This window comes from Miniopterus natalensis, chromosome 14, assembly GCF_054644295.1.
Source record: "Miniopterus natalensis isolate mMinNat1 chromosome 14, mMinNat1.hap1, whole genome shotgun sequence".
Taxonomy (NCBI): Eukaryota; Metazoa; Chordata; class Mammalia; order Chiroptera; family Miniopteridae; genus Miniopterus; species Miniopterus natalensis.
This window is the reverse complement of record NC_142094.1, coordinates 15,258,590-15,277,538: the sequence shown is the minus strand read 5'-3', so window position 1 is coordinate 15,277,538 and position 18,949 is coordinate 15,258,590. Positions and strand designations below refer to the sequence as shown.

At 49.0% G+C, this 18,949-nt stretch overlaps 1 protein-coding gene across 1 annotated transcript in view; it reads left to right on the top strand.

Moving 5' to 3' along the window:
* ANXA11 (annexin A11) overlaps window positions 1-18,949 on the top strand; it is a 47,358-nt gene that overhangs the window by 9,593 nt on the left and 18,816 nt on the right. The window contains exon 2 of the mRNA XM_016195528.2: window positions 18,605-18,667. Coding sequence (XP_016051014.1) covers window positions 18,613-18,667 — 55 coding nt within the window. The 5' untranslated portion in view covers window positions 18,605-18,612. The remainder of the gene's footprint in view (window positions 1-18,604; window positions 18,668-18,949) is intronic.

Sequence of the window (18,949 nt, the reverse complement as noted above, 5' to 3'; positions counted from 1 at the left end):
ATACACATAGGTGACTATTTCTGGGGGAGCTTGGGGGTAGAGGCCATTCGAACCCTGAAATGAGCTGGGCTAGTGGTCTGTGCAGTTCCTGGTACCCCAGTGAGACCAGAACAAGTGGCTGCCAACCCTGCCATCTGCTGCTGTTAACACAAAGGGAGGTGAACCTGGGGAGAAAGAATGTCACAGGCTTCCCTGGAGCAGGTGACACTTGCTGTGTGGCTCAGTTCTGTGGGGTTTTATTTGGAAGGCAGCAGAGTCACTTTCTCATTCTGTCCTTCCCAGGGTAGCCTTTACATTTCCCAAGTCCATTCTCCAGCTGATAGGTGGAGTGGAGCCCAGAAGTATGCTGAGTGGAGGGGAGCCAGTCTGGGCCGTAGTGCATCTGCCTGGAAGTGGAGAAACATGGTTCTGGAGTCTGTCCTGCCCCAGCCAGTCCTGAGACCTTGGGCAGGCCCCTTCTGCTCTCCGGACCTGGGCTCCCACCTCAGTAAAATGAACAGTTGAACCAAATGATTTTACAAAGCCCCTTGCAGCTCTGATGTTGCAGGACTCATATATGTGATTGATTTTTTATTCCTAAGAGGTGTCTTTTAGAACCTGCTTGTTCAAGTTCAGCCCCTTGGTCAAGCCTAGACACTGCCCCATTGCCACTTTCCCAGACTGCTTTGCCCACACTTCTCCCAGCTGGGCAGCGCCAGGTGCCAGCCCTTGGAGGGCAGCGTCTGAGGCACTGCTGGCTAATGATTGATGTAGGCTCCAGCTATTCTTAATTCAAGGCATGGGGGTGGGGGAGCTGAATGTTTAACAGCACCTTCTGTGAGCTTTTTGTTCAGTGTGTGGGAAATCCAGTCCGAGTTGGTGGAGTGCTGCCCTGGGGCTCTCCCTGGCTTGTTTCTGTGGCTTAATGGCACCTGTGACCCACACCTCAGAGGCGAGACAGAGCCCAAAGAGGGCAGGGCCCTGGGACTCTGCAGTGCCTCCAGAGAGTAGGGCCACCTACCCCCTTCTTAGCAGAGTTAGAGATGTTCATATACCCATGAGGTCCTGTCTTGGCATGGAGGGAGAGAGGAATGTCCTAGATGTGTCGTCTGCCCCCACAATTCCTGGAGCCTACGTACCAGAAACTGTGACCAAAGAGGCCCTCAGAACAGGTGCCACCCAGGGTGTGGAAGAGATGATGAATCAGGGTCCATTGGTGTCTCGTAGGTATGTGTTGGCCTGGCTGTGCCCAGCTCTGTGCCAGCCGGTGGCAGGAAGAGGAGACGCCTCTCCTACAGCCTGGACGTGATGTCACTGGGAGGCCTAGGAAAAAGTAATTCTAGCTCAGGTACTAGTTGGGTGTCTGACCCTTGCTTGTCAAGAATCACCTCTGAACCTTAATTCCCTTGAGGTGTTAATACCTATCTTGTAGGAACACTGTGAAGATCAATGAGGGAAGTATAATGAAGTAATATGTGTACCTGTCATAGGTACTGGAAAACAGGAATGTTATTAGCACACTATGGAGGACATATAAAACATTTTAGGCCAAGTGCTGGTAAGGATCATTGTGGGTGGGATATCAGGGTGGGCTTCCTGAAAGAGGTGGGCTTTCTCTGTCCTAAAGGAAGGCTGGGATTGACGTAGGCTTAAGGAAGGTGTAAAGGAAACCAGGAGGACAGAGCAGGTTGAAGGACTGTCTGAACGGAAATCCTAAAGATGCAAAGTGCGGAGGTATCAGCGTGATTGAGCCACAGACATGCATTCCTGTGACTTCTCATCACACATATACCTCCGGGAACCTTCCATTTTCTTGCCATGGCTCCGTGTCACTCAGCCCAGAATCCTTTGGCAGAGCTTAGGATCCCATCTACAAGGGTCAACCTGTAGCTGAGATCCAAAAGAGAATCTTCTCCAGTGTAATCTTTTGGCTCTGTTGGGAATTCCTTTTCTGCTTCTTGCTTGGCGAGGCTGGCTGGGGATCTTGTCGCCGTCAGAAGAGCAGCCCTCAGCAAGTGCTGTTTGAAGGAGAGTGTTCCTGCTGCTGCTTGGCAAGGCAGGGGTGCCTTAGCCACTGGGAGGTGGAGTAGGTTCTCTCAGGTCTAGGTGTGAAGGGACTGGGGTTTTCCAAAGCTGTTTGAACAGGCCCCAAGGATTGGGCGTATCAGGGCCTTCATGGTAGAGGCCAGGGGGTGCTCTGCTGCCTTCAGATCTTTAGTCTTACCCTTACCTGCTACCCCTCTCCCCCATTTCATTGTGAGTGAGGACCTATGACAGACTTTCATATGGAGGTGAGATGGCTCATGCATGTAACTGGCAGGGCCCCGGGTGACATCTGCTCCTTTGATTACAGATTCAGGTGCCTGCAGGCACAACCCAGGTGGGGATAGGAGGCAGCGAAGCAGGCATACTTGGCTGAAGGGGGCAGTTGCTACGGCCAAAGCATATTGCCAGGCTTCCTATTTTTCCATTAAAGTAAAATTAAGTCAGAGAGTTTCTTTTGCACCACCTCTCCCCACGGAGAAATAAATGTTTGTAAACTATGAAACCTTCATAGAGCTCCAGGTTCTGGGCAGCACAGGTTCACAACGTGGATTCCTCGCAGGCCCCCTCATTTAATAGGTGAGAGAGACGCCTTGGTTTGACTGTCAGAAGCAACACTCCGCCCACCCCCACCCCTTCCTTGCTCCCAAAGATAGAATTTCCTGATTCTTAGCCTTCTCTTCGTTCTTCCTTGGAATGGCTCTTAAACAGAGGTCCGTGTGGGTATTTCCTGTAGCTGCTCTATGGTGTTTCTCTCCCCAGCTGGAGGGAGAACCTGGAGCAGGCTGAGGCTTGGTTTACTGTGAAGCTAATGGAAGTTAAGCTTCAGCTTTAGACCCCACTTGAAGCACTTGCCTGTGGGCCCTTGAAGGCCCTGCCCTGGGAGGGGATTCACAGAGTCCTGTGCTTTTGTGAAATTTGCCAAAAAGGGTGGTTCTGTATTCATTTTCTTGAATAGGGCCCCTAAAATTGTACAGGCTCCAGGCCCCACATAACCTGGACCTTCCCTATAGATGCTGGCTTTTACCAGCAACTGGCTGGAGACCTGCCTTTCAGACAGTGAGCCCTTGGCTTGGGGGCAGGAGGTGCAGGTCCTGGGCCAGTGCTGTTAGGATCTTGCTGTGTCACCTTGGCAGGTCACTTCCTCCTCTCTGGTTGTCAGTTTCCCCATTTGTGAAATGTGAGCAGAGGTGGGTTGGGTAGGAATGAACCGAGTCACCTCTAGGGCTGAGTTACCTCTGGTGTCCCAGTTGCAGGGCCCTAGCCCACTGGGCGTGATCGCCCTGCTCCTTCAGATCACGCTGGGACCTGACCTTTTTCCTCCCAGAGCATTTGCATTGCCTGCTGGGTGTGCCTGGCCTGGCCACAGGGAACCCATTCAGAGTCTCACCATGGTGACTCATGTTGACAGATAATACAAGTGAGCAAAGCTTTTTCAAACTCTTATTCCCAGACCTGCAGGAGAGGTGAGCTCCTTGGCCCCTTCCTTTTCTGTTAGGGTAGTTTTTCTGTGGTCTTGGGGGTTATTACTTCCCTTATCAAGGAAAGCTTGCTGAGTGCATGGATCTCATACAAAGAGAGCAGAGGCAGAGGCCTTTTCAATAGGGCACTGGGTGGATCTGGAGAGGAGGAGGGAAGCAGTGGGCACAGGATGTATTCATTTTCTCGTGCTGCTGTTTAACGAATTACCACACACTTAGTGGCTTAAAATCACTACTTTTTTGTGGTTAAATATATATAACATAGAATTCACCATTTTAACCACTTCTAGGTATGCAGCTCCATGACATGACATAGAATACATTCACCTAGTTATGCAGCCATCACCACCATTCTTCTCCAGAACTTTTTCATCTTGTAAAACTGGAACTCTGTCCCTGTAACTCATCATTTCCCCTTCCCCAGCCCTGGCAACCACTCTTCTCCTTCCTGCCTCTGAATTTGACCACTCTGGGTTCCTCATGTAAGTGGAATCATTTATCTTTTTGTGACTGGTTGGCCGAGTAAATTTGATAATGCAATTCATGAATCAGGCAGCATCCCATCTAGCAACTAGAAGGGTGCTCTGAGAGGTTGTAAAAATGGAAGGTTTTCATAAGAAGAAGGGTAGGGCAAGGGAGCTATTAACAAAAGAAAAGAAAGGATTATTTGGGGGCCTGGACATCTTTTCTTTGGGGGAAGAGAGTGGAAACAGAAGGGTTTTATCCCCTCCGCCCCCCATTGATTCTAGGAGTGCAGGAACATCTCTTAGTTGCCAGGGCAAAACAGAGTGGTGGGTGGTTGTTTTTTAAAATATGTTTTTATTAATTTTAGAGAGAGAGGAAGAAGGGGAGAAACATTCATCAGCTGCCTCCTGCACGCCCCCTACTGAGGGCCGTGCCCACAACCCGGCCCTAACCAGGAATTGAACTCTGGCCAGGAATTGAACCAGACCTCTTGGTACATGGAATGATGCTCTACCAACTGAGCCACACAGGCCAGGCCTAAAGGGAAGGGTTTTTATGGTGTAGATTGCCTCTTTCTGTATGGGGGGCTGGAGATAGAGAGGGCCTACCTGGCACATTGCCTTACTGGTGCTTGATCAGGAAATTCCAGACTGGTAGATTAAGATTATGTTTCTGGGAAAGATTGAAACTGCAATTAGATCAGGTATTAAATCTAGATTTGGTATCATGGGCTTTTAGCAAGAGTGATGCCATTTTGGGCCTGTGTCTTTTTTTCTTTAACACTGGCTTATTTTACTTAGTGTAATGATGTTGTAGCACGTGTCAGAATTTCCTTCCTCTTTTTTTTGTTGTTTTGTTTATTGATTTCAGAGAGAGGAAGGGAGAGGGAGAGGGGGAGAGAGAGAGATAGAAACATCAATGATGAGAGAGAGTCATTGATGGGCTGCCTTCTGCACACCCCCTACTAGGGATCGAGCCCGAAACCTGGACATGTGCCCTGACTGGGAATTGAACTGTGATCTCTTGGATTCTAGGTTGATGCTCAACTGCTGAGCCACGCTGGCCGTGCAGAATTTCCTTCCTCTTAAGACCGAATAATATTCTATGTATAGGCCACATTTTGTTTATCTGTTCATCTGTTGATGGACATTTGGGTTGTTTACATATTTTGACTGTTGTGAATGTCAATACAAGAAACGTCCAAACCTGTAAAGAATATTTGAATTTATTTGAGCCAAACTGACAACAGTTGCCAGGAAGCAAATCTCAACGAATTGAGAAAATGCTCTGGAGAGTGGCAGGTTTTCAGCTTATTTTATACATTTATAATCAAAGGAGGGGACGTAAAGAGGGTTACAAGAAATCCGTTGGTGATTGATTAGGAAAGTGAGAGAGAGCAAAGCAGGGAAACCTCTGAGATTGAATGAAGAGTAAAACGGAGAGACACTTTTGTTTTTAGTCTTTTTTTCTTTTTCTTTTCTTTTTTTCTTCTACGCACATACTTCTTTGAATTGGTGGGTATAGGATAGTTATAATGAGTAGAGCACATAGAGATGGTATTTGGGGAACAACATACCAATGAGAGGTTCTGTGGTTTTGTACTGTGGGTCTGAGGGGTCCAGAAAAAGGGGATTACTCTGAAATTCCAAGGATATGTTATCTTAGATGCAAAAATGCAGGCTTATGTGGGTAAAGATTCTTGCCTTAGCCGGGTAACTCTGTTGATTAGAGCGTCCTCCCAATATGCCAAGGTTGTGAGTTTGATCCTTGGTCAGGGCACATACAAGAATCAACCAGTGAATGCATAAATAAGGGGAACAACAGGTCGATATTTCTCTCTCTCTCAAATCAATAAAAATTTAAAGGTAAATGTTAGCGATGACTGAAATGGGTACAACGCCAGGTATTGGACTGGTAGGGTCAGACTGAACCTCACTTCAGCAACCTCAGTACTTGAGTTCTGGCTAGGAAAGAATTCAGAGCCAAGACTCAAGCTATAAGAGAACATTTACAGTATTTGGACAATTACAGAGGTGGAAGAAATGAGTGGTAGAAGAAATGGGCTTAGGAAACAAGTTACAGAGGCAAAAGAAGGGTCCTTAGAGCTTGGAAGTAAGGGAAAGGTAGCACTCCTGGGGAGACTGCAGGTTAGGGGTGGGAGGAGGCACCGGTGTGCTCCCAGAGGGAGAGTGGGGTGGGGGAGTGTGCTGGGTCCTCTGTCCTAAGGGTCTTAAGGGTGGAGATTTTGAGAGAGGACTCAGGGGAGGATCTCAATGGGATATTCAGCAGCTTTCTAGGTGTAACCTTTCGGGGTGGAGTCTCCACTGATTGGTCGGCTCCAGGGCAGGAGGTCTTAATCCGTAGCAGCTCGTCCTGAGATCAGCTGGTGGGGTCCCTTGTCTGGTTTTGCTGCTTTTCTGGGCCTGGAGCTGAAACACAAGTGAGGCCTAGATGTAATCTCTAGGGAGGAAAGGTCACCCTGGGGATGAGGTCCCACGCTACAATTGTCTTTGCTAGGTTCCCAGGGCTTTCCACCCTGGTGACCTTCTGTACCTGGCCCATCATCCTTGCTTGGCTCACATCTGTCTAACTGCCTATCACAGTAAAGACTGACATTTGTCAAGGAAGCTACAGGCCTAGGATGTGACTACCCACCACTACTCCCTTTCAGTTAGGAATTTTTATGTTTAGACCATCCTATGCGGTTCCTTTCGGTCCCTGAGTTTGTAAGGCTGCCATGCAGGCCTCCCCTAAGCTTGTCAGTTTACTACATGGCCCCTTTTTTGTCCACATGAGCAATACTGCTATGAACATGGGTGCACAAATATGTTTGAGCCCTGCTTTCAGTTGTCTTGGGTTAATGCCCAGAAGTGGAATTGCTGGACCATGTTTAATTTTTTGAGGAACCGCCCTCATGTTCGCCATAGCAGTGGCACCATTTCGCCACGTGACCTCTGTGTCACAGTTTTGTCTATAGGCCTTACAGTTCTGGCGGGGGGGGGGGGGGGGGGGGGGCAGCTGTGTCTTTTCTGGAGGCCCTGGAGGAGACTCTACTTCCTTGTCTTTTCTAGCTTCTCGAGGCCATTCGTTGGCACGTGGCCCCTTCCTCCACAGAGGGCATCCCTCTCACGCTTATCTTTTCCTTTTCACCCTAAATTTCTCCTTTCTTTTCATCCTAACAGCCAGGGAAGGACTCGTGTAGTTAGACTGGGCCCACCTGGATAATCTCCCCATCTCAGGGTTGTTCACCTGATTCACATCTGCAAAGGAACTTCTGTCAGGTCAGGTAACAGCCACAGGTTCTGGGGGATCAGGGTGGGGACTGTCAGTTTGGGGTATTTTTGAAGGACATAATCAAGGAGCCTTATGGTGCCTCGATCTTGGGCTTTCAAAAGTCTTCCTCTCTTTCCCCTTTCCCTTCCCAACATTGTCGTGACTCCCCCCCACCTCCCCAATAACTCCCCACAGTGTGGGCTGGACACATGTGGACTGAGCATCAGACCCTGTCCCTCTTTAACCACTGGGAGGGAACAACACTAGTTCAGTGGATCACAGGGAGGACTGTTTGTACTTTACAGAGGTAAAGTCCTCTCTCTAACTCCAAGGTAGCAGATAGCAGGACCTTCAGAGAAGTTAAGTTGTCAGTGAAAGTCACTTAGCATGTGGTGGAGTTAGGACCCAGACCCCAGCTGCCAGGCTAATGATGGTTCTTAGGGATGTCAACCTAAGAAAAGTCCAAACCCATAGAGAATTTTAGTAAATATTTGTTTGAGCCTGGAGGCAAGATCTCAATAGACTGAGATAAATGCTTCTGAGGCTAATGTGACAGTTTGCTGTTTCTTCTGTGCATCTATGCATTTGAGATTAAGGAAGGTTACCTGAAGGTGGGAGGAAGCAACTGAGATTACAGGATAAATTAAGATTATGTGCTCTCTTGGGGTTTATTTCAAAGATGTGTTAACCTACATGCACAGAAACAATAGGCAAGCTTGCTTAAGGCAAAAATAAACCTTTTACTAAGAAGTTATATGCCTGGGGCATGACTACCCACCATGGCCTGCACCGCTAGGAATTTATGATCAGATCACCCTGTGAGGTTACTTTCCATAGAACCCCTTTTTCATCGATAGGGGGTAAGTTAAAATTAAACTGAGTATATACTAGATACTAATAAGCTACATGTTGGATGGCTTTCTATGTGTGTATTAGTGCATCAGAGCCTCACAGCCACATAGTAAGATGATATATTTTCCCCAGTTTTACAGGTGAGGAGAAAGGCTCAGACAGGTGAAGCGACATGCCTAAGGTCACACAGCCAGCAAGTTGTAGAGCTAGAATTGGAATCATTGTCATTGGCTCCAAACCCTTTGTGTTGCTCTGGTTCCCCAGCAGCAGTTAGAAGATGATATCAGATCTGTGGGCTGTAGTAGAAAATCATACAGCAGAGCTGAGAAGTCTCTTGTGACTGCCCTGTGATGTTGGTGGCTCTTGAGGGGGAGTGGGTTGTGTGAAGATGGGGGAGCTGGTTTAGCATATGGAAGAGAGTAATTGGGGGTGATAGAAGGACCTGCAGAGAATCTGGAGTTGGACACCCAGCGTTGGTGCTGCTTCGCTGTGTGACCTGGGATGAGCCTTTCAGCTTCCCCTTCCCCCACCCGGACAAGGGAGGGGTTCAGAGAAGGAGCTCCCCAAGTTTCCTTCTGGCTCAGCTGCGTTGTGCATTGTATAGACATAACTGCTGTGGGGTTTGGGGTGTGTGGCACCACCATGGGGCGAGGTGATCATAGAGAAATAGCACTTCGGTTGGACTTTACAGAAGATGCAGGGACTTGAGAGCTAAGTGGGCTCAGCAAGGGGGGCTCAGACACCTCTGGCACTTTGCTTGATTAACACCTGTGGGTCCCTCCTACCTTGTTTCTCAGGCTGGGCTTTCTGACCAGGTGGTATAATTGGGACCAGCCTCCCTGTGCAGAAGTGGTGAAACGAAGACCCCGGCCTGTTTTCCCCAGCCTGAGCTGCACTTAGAAACACAGCCCACAATTTCCTTTTTTTAATTTTTATTTGAGGGGGTGGTGTTTTCTTATGTCCTGACCATACCTTTAACTTAGACTTGGGTGGAGGGCTTTTATTTCTGCCACTGTCATAAGAACCTTGGCATCTATAAGGACCACAACCTGAGCCCTGTCACATTGTGGGCATGGGTTTCAGCCAGATATTACTGACACCATGTCTGGCTTCACCTTCCTCTGCTGCCTGCTTTCCACTCCTTCAAAATCCCGAATTGGGATGGCATTGACTACGTGATGGCTATTCTAGAAGCCCGTTTAGTGGGCAGGTGTCAGTGGGGACTCTCCCCAGGAACAGGAATGAGCTAGGTTTGGCAGAGAGCTGTGCTGCGGAGGGGTTGGTAGAGAGAGCTCATCTAAGAACCTTTGTGCATGTGAAAGTGGTCCTTCTTGTCTTGCTCCCTCCCCTTCTCAGTTCCAAGGACCTGGTCTGGAAAGGCAGCTGAGAAGAAAAAATATTGTCTGTCGGGGTGGGGGGCCCAGAGTGGGAGTACAGCCATCCCTTGGTATTTGCGGGGAATTGGACCACCAAATCCAAGGATGCTCAAGTCACTTATATAAAATGGATTAGTATTTGCATATAACCTATGCACATCCTCCTATATACCTTAAATCATCTCTAAATTACTTACAATGCCTAATATAGTGTAAATGCTATGTAAATAGTTGTTATACTGTATTGTTCAGGGATCAACTTTCTGGAAATTTTTTCAAGTATTTTTGGTCCATGGTTGGTTGAATCAGTGGATGCAGAATCCGCGGATATGGAGGGCCGGCTGTACTGACAACAGTCTCCTGGGTACCCGAGGAGCTGGACCTCTGTGCAGGCCAAGGCCCTGCTTCCCCAGTCCCTCTTCCCAGGCCAGTTTCTTCTCCAAAAGGCCTTTTCAAAGGTGCCTCCCCTTCCCCACCCCACCCCTCCACCCCCACCTTCCCAGTTTCTGCTTCCTGCTCTTCCCATTCCTGGAGCTTGGCCCGGGCCCCTGGGCACCCAGGCATGCAGAGGGGATGGAAAGAAAACACTGCCAGTTTCCTGTTGGTGATTTCTCCTTGGGGAGATTGGAAAATCCAACAAAGCCATTCATAGGACCTGCTGCTGCAGGGCTGGGCATGGTGGAGAAGGAATCTGCAGACTTCACTCCACTTTTTCCTTCCTCTGTCCTTCCTGCTGCCCTGACCCTCCCACCTCTCCTGTTGCTTCCCGACCCCATCCCCAGCCTGCCCCCACATTCCTCATCCTGAGTATTATCAAACGGCCCAGGGTCCCTCTAATCCTATCTGCTGTTTTATATTGGAGAAACTAATATAATGAAAGGTTAAGTGATATGAGAACATTTGTATTATTAAACTGTTACCATCAGCGTTTTACAGAACGCTGGAAAACGGAATCCCAGAAAGGTTAAGTATAAGCTCACACAGACCTGAGATTTGAACCTGGGCAGTCTAGCCTCAGAGTTCATGTTCTTACCACCACCCTTCTGCCTTCAATGAAATGCCTGGAGTACGGTGAAACCTGACATCCTGAGTCCTAATCCCTTGCTCAGTGTTTTTTAACATTTCAGTCTTTGAAATACTAATTTCTGGGCTAGTGAATTCTGTGAGGAAGTAGAGCATGGGGGGAAGTCCCTGGGCTTTGGAGCCTGACTGCCTCAGTTGAATTCTGCTCAGTCATTTACCAGCTGTAGCTTTATGCAAGATACATAATGTCTCTGTTTCCTTATCTCTAATATGGGGACCATAATCTTAGTATTTGTTTAATGGAGTGGTTGTAAAGCTGAATTCCATGTAATGCACTTAACACAGTGCCTAGTACATACTAAGTATTCAATAAATGTTAACTATTGCCTAATAAGTTTGGGAAATTTGGGGATAAAGATAAGGAAGCTCCTTTGTTACAGGCCTTTTCAGAGCCTTTGTTATGCTGTTATGAATCTGCACTTTTCCTGGAAGGGGATGTAGTAGGCAGCATTTTCCAAAGATTTTGGACAACTCATCTCTCTCTGTTTTTTTAACTGGGTACCTGGTAAATTCTCAACTTGCAAGATGTTAAATTGGTGTCAGAGAACCCGGTTCCAGAAGCACTGAGCAGCTATGTACATCATGCAGTCTGTTTCTGCTTGACAAGGCAGCTGGGGATGGAATACAAGTTAGACTTAAGACAGCAAAACTCAGCGGGGAGGGAAGTGATGTGAACTGAGGCTCCTGAGGGTTTCTGGAACCTCCTGACCATGAGAAATGGCCTTGATTGACCCAAGTCAAAGCACAGTTACTGCACTGTCTTCCTACTGCCCTTGGAGGAGGGGTTTTAAAGTGGGTCACCAACTATAGGACCAGCTGGGCCCACCAAACAAGGCAGTCCAGCTCAGGTTAAAATGGTCACTGGATTTGCACCATGCTTTTGCAGCATTGTTAGGGGAAGGAAGGCCGCTCTGCTCCCAGCAGGCCGAGTCCTAGCACGTTGGTGTATTTTAGCTATAAAACCAAGGTGGCTGGAAACTAGATAATCTTCAAGATCCCTTCCAGTGTGGACATTCTGGGATTGTATAAATCTAGGGCTAGGCTGAAAACCTAAAGAGGTGTCTACTTCAGGAGTCCAAAATCCAATGGGAGAGCCCTGAGAAGTGAGTCCCCTGTCACACCCATGGGATAGTGAGGTCCAAAGGTGAGGGCCTGGCTCCAGGTCACACTACTTGAGATCCTTGTCCATATGAGATTCTTGGAACTGAACCACCTTAGATGTTTCTGCCTTGCTTCGGGCCCCATTCACAGACTGTGCTGAGCCGTTGCCTCCCGCCAGCCGTTTAGCACAGTGACCTGGGGAGGAATGTCCAGTGCTCTGGGTGGTGTATGGAGGCCAGGAACTGCTCAGACCAGCTGAGGGCTGGCTGACTCTTCCTCTCCCCAGCAGCGCCCGGAGGTGCGCCAGGTAGGCCAGGTAGGAATGCGGATGACTAATTACACTGAGCCTAATTACACCAGCTTCCTACTGGAGAGAGGGGAGTCTGCAGATAAGCAAATAAATACCTTGTTTTAAAAACAAATTGTACATATATATGAATACAGTATACATAAATTAACATACCCACATATATGCATTTGCATTTCTGTGTGTATTTATTTATTTATTTATTGGTCTTGAATTCTACTTTAGAAACTGCTCAGTGGCGACCTTTGCGTAGGGGGTTAGAGGGGAGAGTGACCTTTGCTTTTCACTTTGTGTCTTTCTGTTCTGTTTGAATTTCCCTACAGTGTGCTTATATTCCTTTTATATTTTATTTTATTTTTTTAATCCTCACCCGAGGATATGTTTTTATTGATTTTTAGAGAGAGAGGAAGGAGGAGAAAGAGAGAAACATCGATGTGAGGGAAACATTTATCAGTTGCCTCCCTTAACGCGCCCCTACCCGGAATCAAACCTGCAACCTTTGGTGTATGTGATGCCACTCCAATCAACTGAGTGACCTGGCCAGGGCTATTCCTTTTATTTTCTAATTTTAAATGTAATTTATTTTTACACTAGTTTTAGGTTCACAGCAAAATTGAGGGGAAAGTGCAGATTTCCTATATGCCCCCTGCCCCCACACAGCCTTCCATCCCCCCTTCTCTTCCATGCCCCTGGAAGTCAGACAGGACATCGTAAGGCATTCGAAGTGCAGAGCCCCTCCAATGTCTCCATCTCAAGTTGGTGGGTGGGGGAAGTGAGCTTCTTTGTGTTCTGGGTGATTCTGCCTCTTCTCCCAGCACAGCATTTCTAGATTCCTGTGTTTGGGGACTCTGTTTAGTGCCTTTATGGGACCTTTGAAATCTAATAGTATACTTGTGTACGTATACACAGCTTTAGGGAACAGATTCTTTAACGGTCCCTGAGTCCCCTAGTGCTCTGAGGCTTGGTTCTGATGGGATCCAGGGACACCCAGGCTCTGGCGCTTTTCGTCAGAGACAACTGCTGAGAATAAAAGCTAGAAAGTGTCCAAGTACCTTAAAGAAGGAGTCTTTCCTGGAGTGTGGAGCACAGGATCTTGGGGGTGGTGCTGGGGATGGGGTGCTGGTTTAAGTTTCAGGTTCACAGGCCCATCCAGGTTGAAAGACCCAGAATGACTGGGGCCCAGCCAGCTGTAGTTTTTAGTGAGCTCTCCAGGTGAGCCTCATGCATGGTGACCAGTGCTGCCCAAAGTGTGGTCAAGCAGCATTTGGGGCCCTCCCCCAGCCCTACTGATTCAGACACTGGTGGGGGGACCCAGCAATCTGGTTGTAACAAGCCCAGCTGATGGTGGTTCTGCAGACTGAATTTGAGAAGTGGGAGGGCCACAGCTGGATGAAATCGGGTGTGCAGCTGCAGCTAGATGGGCCCAGTGAGGAAGGAAGGGTGGTGTTTGTGCTGCAGCAGCCCCAAGAGAGGCAGGAGCAGAGGCCCCAGTTCCCTGGAGGCTGCTTTCTAAGAATTGGAGCAGTATTAAAAGGCCAGCTGTGTGCCCTGAGTCCCTGTCAGAGGTCTGTGACTAGAGCCAGCATAGAGCAGCATGTGCCCTGTCAGAATTGCATTCCCACCCAGGCATTGTTGTCCTCTGTGAGAGGACAGAAATAGAAGCATTGGAGAGTGTAGAAGGTGGGATGCCGGTGGATGCCAGAGAGAAAGCAGGTCTGCTGGATTGTAACGCACTGTGTTCCCTTCTGTCCTGGACAGTGAGGTTGGACAGGCAGTGGGAAAGGCCGGGGAGGGGCCCCTGGAAGCCTGCCAGCTCCAGGATGTGGCAGCCCCAGGGTCCAGGGAAAGACTTTGCCAAGGACAGCAGGCCCTGGTGGTGGCTTCTTATGAGAAGCGAGGCCAAATTACCCAAAGACGAGGCTGAGCAGATCTCTTTTTCTTTTTCTTCACCCAAGGATATTTTTCCCATTGCTTTTCCAGAGAGAGTAGAAGAGAGAGAGAGAGAGAAAGATGGATGTGAGAGAGACACATCGATTGGCCGCTTCCTGCACACACCCCAACCGGGGCCGGGGATGGAGCCTGCAACTGAGGCACGCACCCTGACCGGAATCAAACCTGGGGCCCTTCGGTCCGTGGGCAGACGTTCTGACCACTGAGCCAGACTGGCCAGGGCTGAGCATATTTCTTACTTTTCAAAAAAATGGGGAAGAATGTGAATGTTGAGTGGGACCTGCATGAGGATTCCTGTACCCTCCTAGGACATGCTGTAGTTGGGAAGGGAAGAGGCAGGCACTGGGAGCCAGGATGGTGCACCCTGAGGTTAGGTTGCCCTGGACTCTCCGGCAGGCTTGATTTTCTTTTCTCCTGGGGGTTAAATTGGGAGGCTCTAGGCATGGGAGATATGTTAGGGCCCTCATCAGACAGAGGCCCTCTTTACCCTGTTGTGAACACCATGGGAAATGTGCACTGTTATGTGGGTTAGTTAGATGGCCAGATAGCTGGTGAGTAACTGTACCCGCTGTTTCTAGCTGGGAGTGGTCAGCGGCGACAGCTCGGGAGTGTCCGTCCTTGGCCCTTTCTGTATAGATGGATATAAAATACATCTGGGAAAGCACACTGAGGTGCTTGCTTTTGGTCAGAGTCCCAGGAGATCTCAGAGGGCTGGCACTCCAGGCAGAATATAAGGGAGGAATTTAACAGGAATCTGCCTCAGGTCTCCATCACCCAGAACACGCAAGTGTTACCAGTATGGGAGGTGGGAGGAGGAAGGGGATGGTCCCACCCTGAACTCTCCAGGCCACATATGGGGCCTCTAAGGGACTCACAGAAAAAGAAGGGAGTGAGTCACAGATTTGAAACTATTTCAGGCAGGAACTGGTGGGGAAAATGACTTTTCTTTCAGGAGGGGAAGACTGGAGGTTTCTTGGGGGAGAGAGGGAGACCCAGAGATGAAGGACTGCTCCTTGGATGTTGATTAGACCCAGCCTGTGGGGCACTCCTGGGCAGAGTTCACTGCCTGGGAACAGATCTGACTCTTGCTGGGAACTCTGAAGCCCTGGTGGGAACGAGCACTGGCAGGCGGAGGCTGACCTGTGGTCCTGCCCCAGGTGGGGACACCAGCGCTCCAGGCCAGAGTCCTGTGGTATATTTATATAATAATGCTAACCCCAGGCTCAGAGGGGGGCTGTCTTGGACTGAATGGACCCTGTGTGTGTTATACAAATCTTGGAAGAACATCCGCAGCCTACAGCAAGCTCAGAAATCCCCACCTGAATTGGGCCTTTTTAAAGTTGTCTTTTAATAGGCAATACTTATGTGGCAAAAAATGCAAATATAAGCAGTTAGCTTCATTTCTGTCCCCAAAGCTAACCAGTGTTACCCAGTTTCTTGTTTCTTGTTCCAGGGAACGTCTCTGTGCGTGTGTGTGTGTGTGGTATACACACACACACCACTAAGTTTGGATGTTTAAGTTTTCTTTTAAAAAATATTAACTTAGTATTATACCTTCATATATAATGGTAATCATTTCATATCCCCATATATAGAGCTAGCTAATTCTAAAAATAGCTATAGAGTATCCATTGTATGGCTCCTTTGTGATTTATTTAGGTGCATATTTAGGGGTTTGTTGTTGTAACAAATGACACTGCAGTCAGATCCATGTGTGGATGTCATCTCCCACAGGTGTATGTATGTCTGGGAAATAGACTTCCAAAGGTCAAGTTTCTGGGTCAAAGAATGTCATTTTGTTTGTTTGTGTGGTTTTTTTTTGGTAAATCTTCACCTGAGGAAACTTTTCCCATTGATTTTTCTTTTTAGAGAGCATGGAAGAGAGGGAGGGGGAGGGGAAGAGAGAGAGAGAGAGAGAGAGAGAGAGAGAGAGAAAAACATTGATGTGAGAGAGAGACATTGACTGGTTGCCTCCTGCACTCGCCCCAACCGGTGCCCAGGATCGAACCTGCAACCCAGGTACGTGTCCTTGACTGGGGATTTAACCCTTGACCCTTCGGTCTTTGGGCTGACGCTCTAACCACTGAGCCATATTGGCCAGGGCAAGTGTGTCGTTTTTAACAGTGACATCTGTGTGTTTTTAATTGGCAGTTCTCAGCGTGTTAGTGAGAGTGAACATCTTTACTCCTTAGTTCCTCTTCTATAATTGCCTGTCCCCATCATTTGAGTATTTCTAGAGGTTATTGATCTTTTTCTTATCGTAAAACATTTTTCAGAAACTTGTCATTTCTCTTTACGTTGTTTTCCTTATTTGTTTTTTATTACACAGAACATTAATTTTATGTCTTTGGGGCTTGGGGACACTTTTTTTTTTTTTTTTAATATATCTTTATTGATTTCAGAGAGAAGAAAGAGAGAGAGAGAGATAGAAACATCAATGATGAGAGTCATTGATTGGCTGCCTTCTGCACGCCCCTGACTGGGGATCGAGCCCGCAACCCGGGCCTGTGCCCTGACTGGGACTCGAACCCTGATCACCTGGATCCTAGGTTGACGCTCAACTGCTGAGCCACGCCCGGCCGGGCAGGGGCACTTCTTACATTTGAACCTTTGGTCTGGTTGAAATTTATTTTGGGGTATGGAACCAGAGTAGTATCCCCTTTTGTTTTTTTCTGCCACCTTGATGTTACTGGGGCCTTTTGGCCTCATTGCTCTGAGTGTAGACGAGAAGTAGACAGGAGTCTTTGGTGCCCGAAGCTTCTGTGGAGTGGTGGTCTCCAGAGGGAAGGGGTCAGGAACACAGCTGCAGCTCACCCTGTTCCCTCGCGGAGGGGCTCCCTCAGAAGGTTCCCGGCTTAGCCGTCATTCAGATCCCCAGGATCTCACCACAGCAGCGAGGTCTGAGGGTTCTGGCAGAAGGGTCAGGTCGAGGGCAGAACCCGGACGGCTTTGTGCTGATGGCTCACCAGCCACAGGGAGAGGAATCAGCCTGAGGGAAGCCCCATTGGGTCTTGACCATCACACCACAGTGTACAAGTAAAAGGGTCTTTGGTCATGCTGCAGGTAGCCAGTTCTAGCCCTCCCCAAGGTCACTTGGCCATCGTCTGGCCTCCCATTGCTTTATCTATGGTCACCTGGGCCCACTGACCAAAACAAATTACCTCACTCATAGGGCTAAGAACCAGGCCCACCCTGGAGGGAACTGGTGGCACCTTAAGGAAGGCCTGCAGCTTCCTTGAAAACTGTATGCCCAGTTCTCCAACATAGCTACAAACTAGAATTCTGTAGGTAGATAGCAGCTCTAGAGCAGTATTTCTCAAAGTGAGGTGCTGGACCAGCAGGCAGCATCACCTGGGAACTTGTGAGAAATGCAAATTCTGGTTCTACTAACTCAGACTCTAGGTGGAGTCCACTGTTGTGTTGAACAGCGTTCCAGGTGGTTCTGTGCTCTACAGTTTGAGAACCAGTGGTCTGTGCTGGTCAGGAGCCCAGCATGCAAGGAACGGCTCGCTGGGGCCAGCAGGTGTGATTGTCAAGGGGGCCTACAGGTTCTGCCACACTCCTCACCTGTCATTGGGTTCCTCTGCAAACCCTAGCAGCCACTGATTAGCAAGAGCAGACAGGTTGTATGACAGTCTGAGTGGCTGATGGCATGGCAGATCTGTGTCTTCCTGGGCAGTTTAATTGGCATGGGACACAGCATAGGGGTCTGTATACAAAGGGACTTTGTGAGAGCAGATATCCCATCCAGCACCAGCAGACAACAGCCCCAGCTTGCAGGCCTGTATCCCTCCCTTACTCCTGATCTGCAAGTTGCTTACCCTCGCTGAGCTCTGACTGCCTCATTTTAGGAACAGCATGGTGCTGCTTCACTCACCTGATTCCAGATCCTGGATCAGAACAGCTCTCCTGAGGTCCCTTCTGGTTTCTGGAACAGTGATTCCATGCCAGATTCCCTTGCAGGATGAACCAGAGGTTGGAGCGTGAAAGTGTAGCCTGGGGCCAATCCAGGCTGGGGGCTGCTATGAGAACTTGGGGTCTGTAGATTGGGCACAGGGAGATGGGCTGTGGTCCTCTGTTAGATGGATGGTGGTAAGAACACTGAAAAATAAAGACAAACAGACCTGAGGAGGAGGCAGTGTGCTCTCCTGAGGCCAGAGGACTTCTCCCGCACATACGCAGCCTCCCTGGTCGGGAGAGGTGGGAATGAAGCTTGGGTGAAGCGGGGTTTTCTTTTTTTAAAAATATAATCTTTATTGACTTCAGAGAGAGGGAGAGAGAAACATCAATGATGAGAGTCGTCATTGATCGGCCGCCTCCTACTTGCCCCCAACGGGGGGTCGAACCCGCAAACCAGGCATGTGCCCTGACCAGGAACCTAACTACAATCTCCTGGATCCTAGGTCAATGCTCAACCGCTGAGCCATGCCCGGCCGAGCTGAAGGGGGTTTTCGAGGAAGCCGCAGTTTATGATGGGTATGGGCCTGAGCCTGGCCCTGAACACGAGCTGCCCCGGGTGCTATTTCTAGCTGGAGGCCCTGACAGGTGGAGGGTAAACTGGTTGCCACAGTCCAGCCTGATGCAATTTCTCCTGCAGGGACCTGCCTTGTGGTGTTGATGTTCTTCCGAGAAGCTGCTGATAAGGCTGGTGGGAGCTCCCGGCAGAGCCTGAGCTGCTTTTTTCTTCCTTTCAGATCTGACCATGAGTTACCCAGGTTACCCCCCGCCCGCAGGTGGCTACCCACCAGTTGCACCAGGTAAGAGGGTGGGTGGGGGAGGGGATTCCCTCTCAGCTCCATGTCCAGGAGTGGAAGGGAGGAGTAAGGTTGCTCCCATTGTCCCCCGTAGTGTAGCCAGGTTGCTGGAGTGTGGGGGTGGTAGTAGTGGTGGCAGTGGAGAACATGGACCCTGAGGCCAGGAGAGCCTGGGTTTGAAGCTGCCTCTGGAAGGCCAGGATCAGCCAGGTCTCTTGACTTACTAGCTGATAGCAGTGGCCTTCTCTCTGGCTCAGCTTTCTCCTTTGCAAATGGCTTCACGGG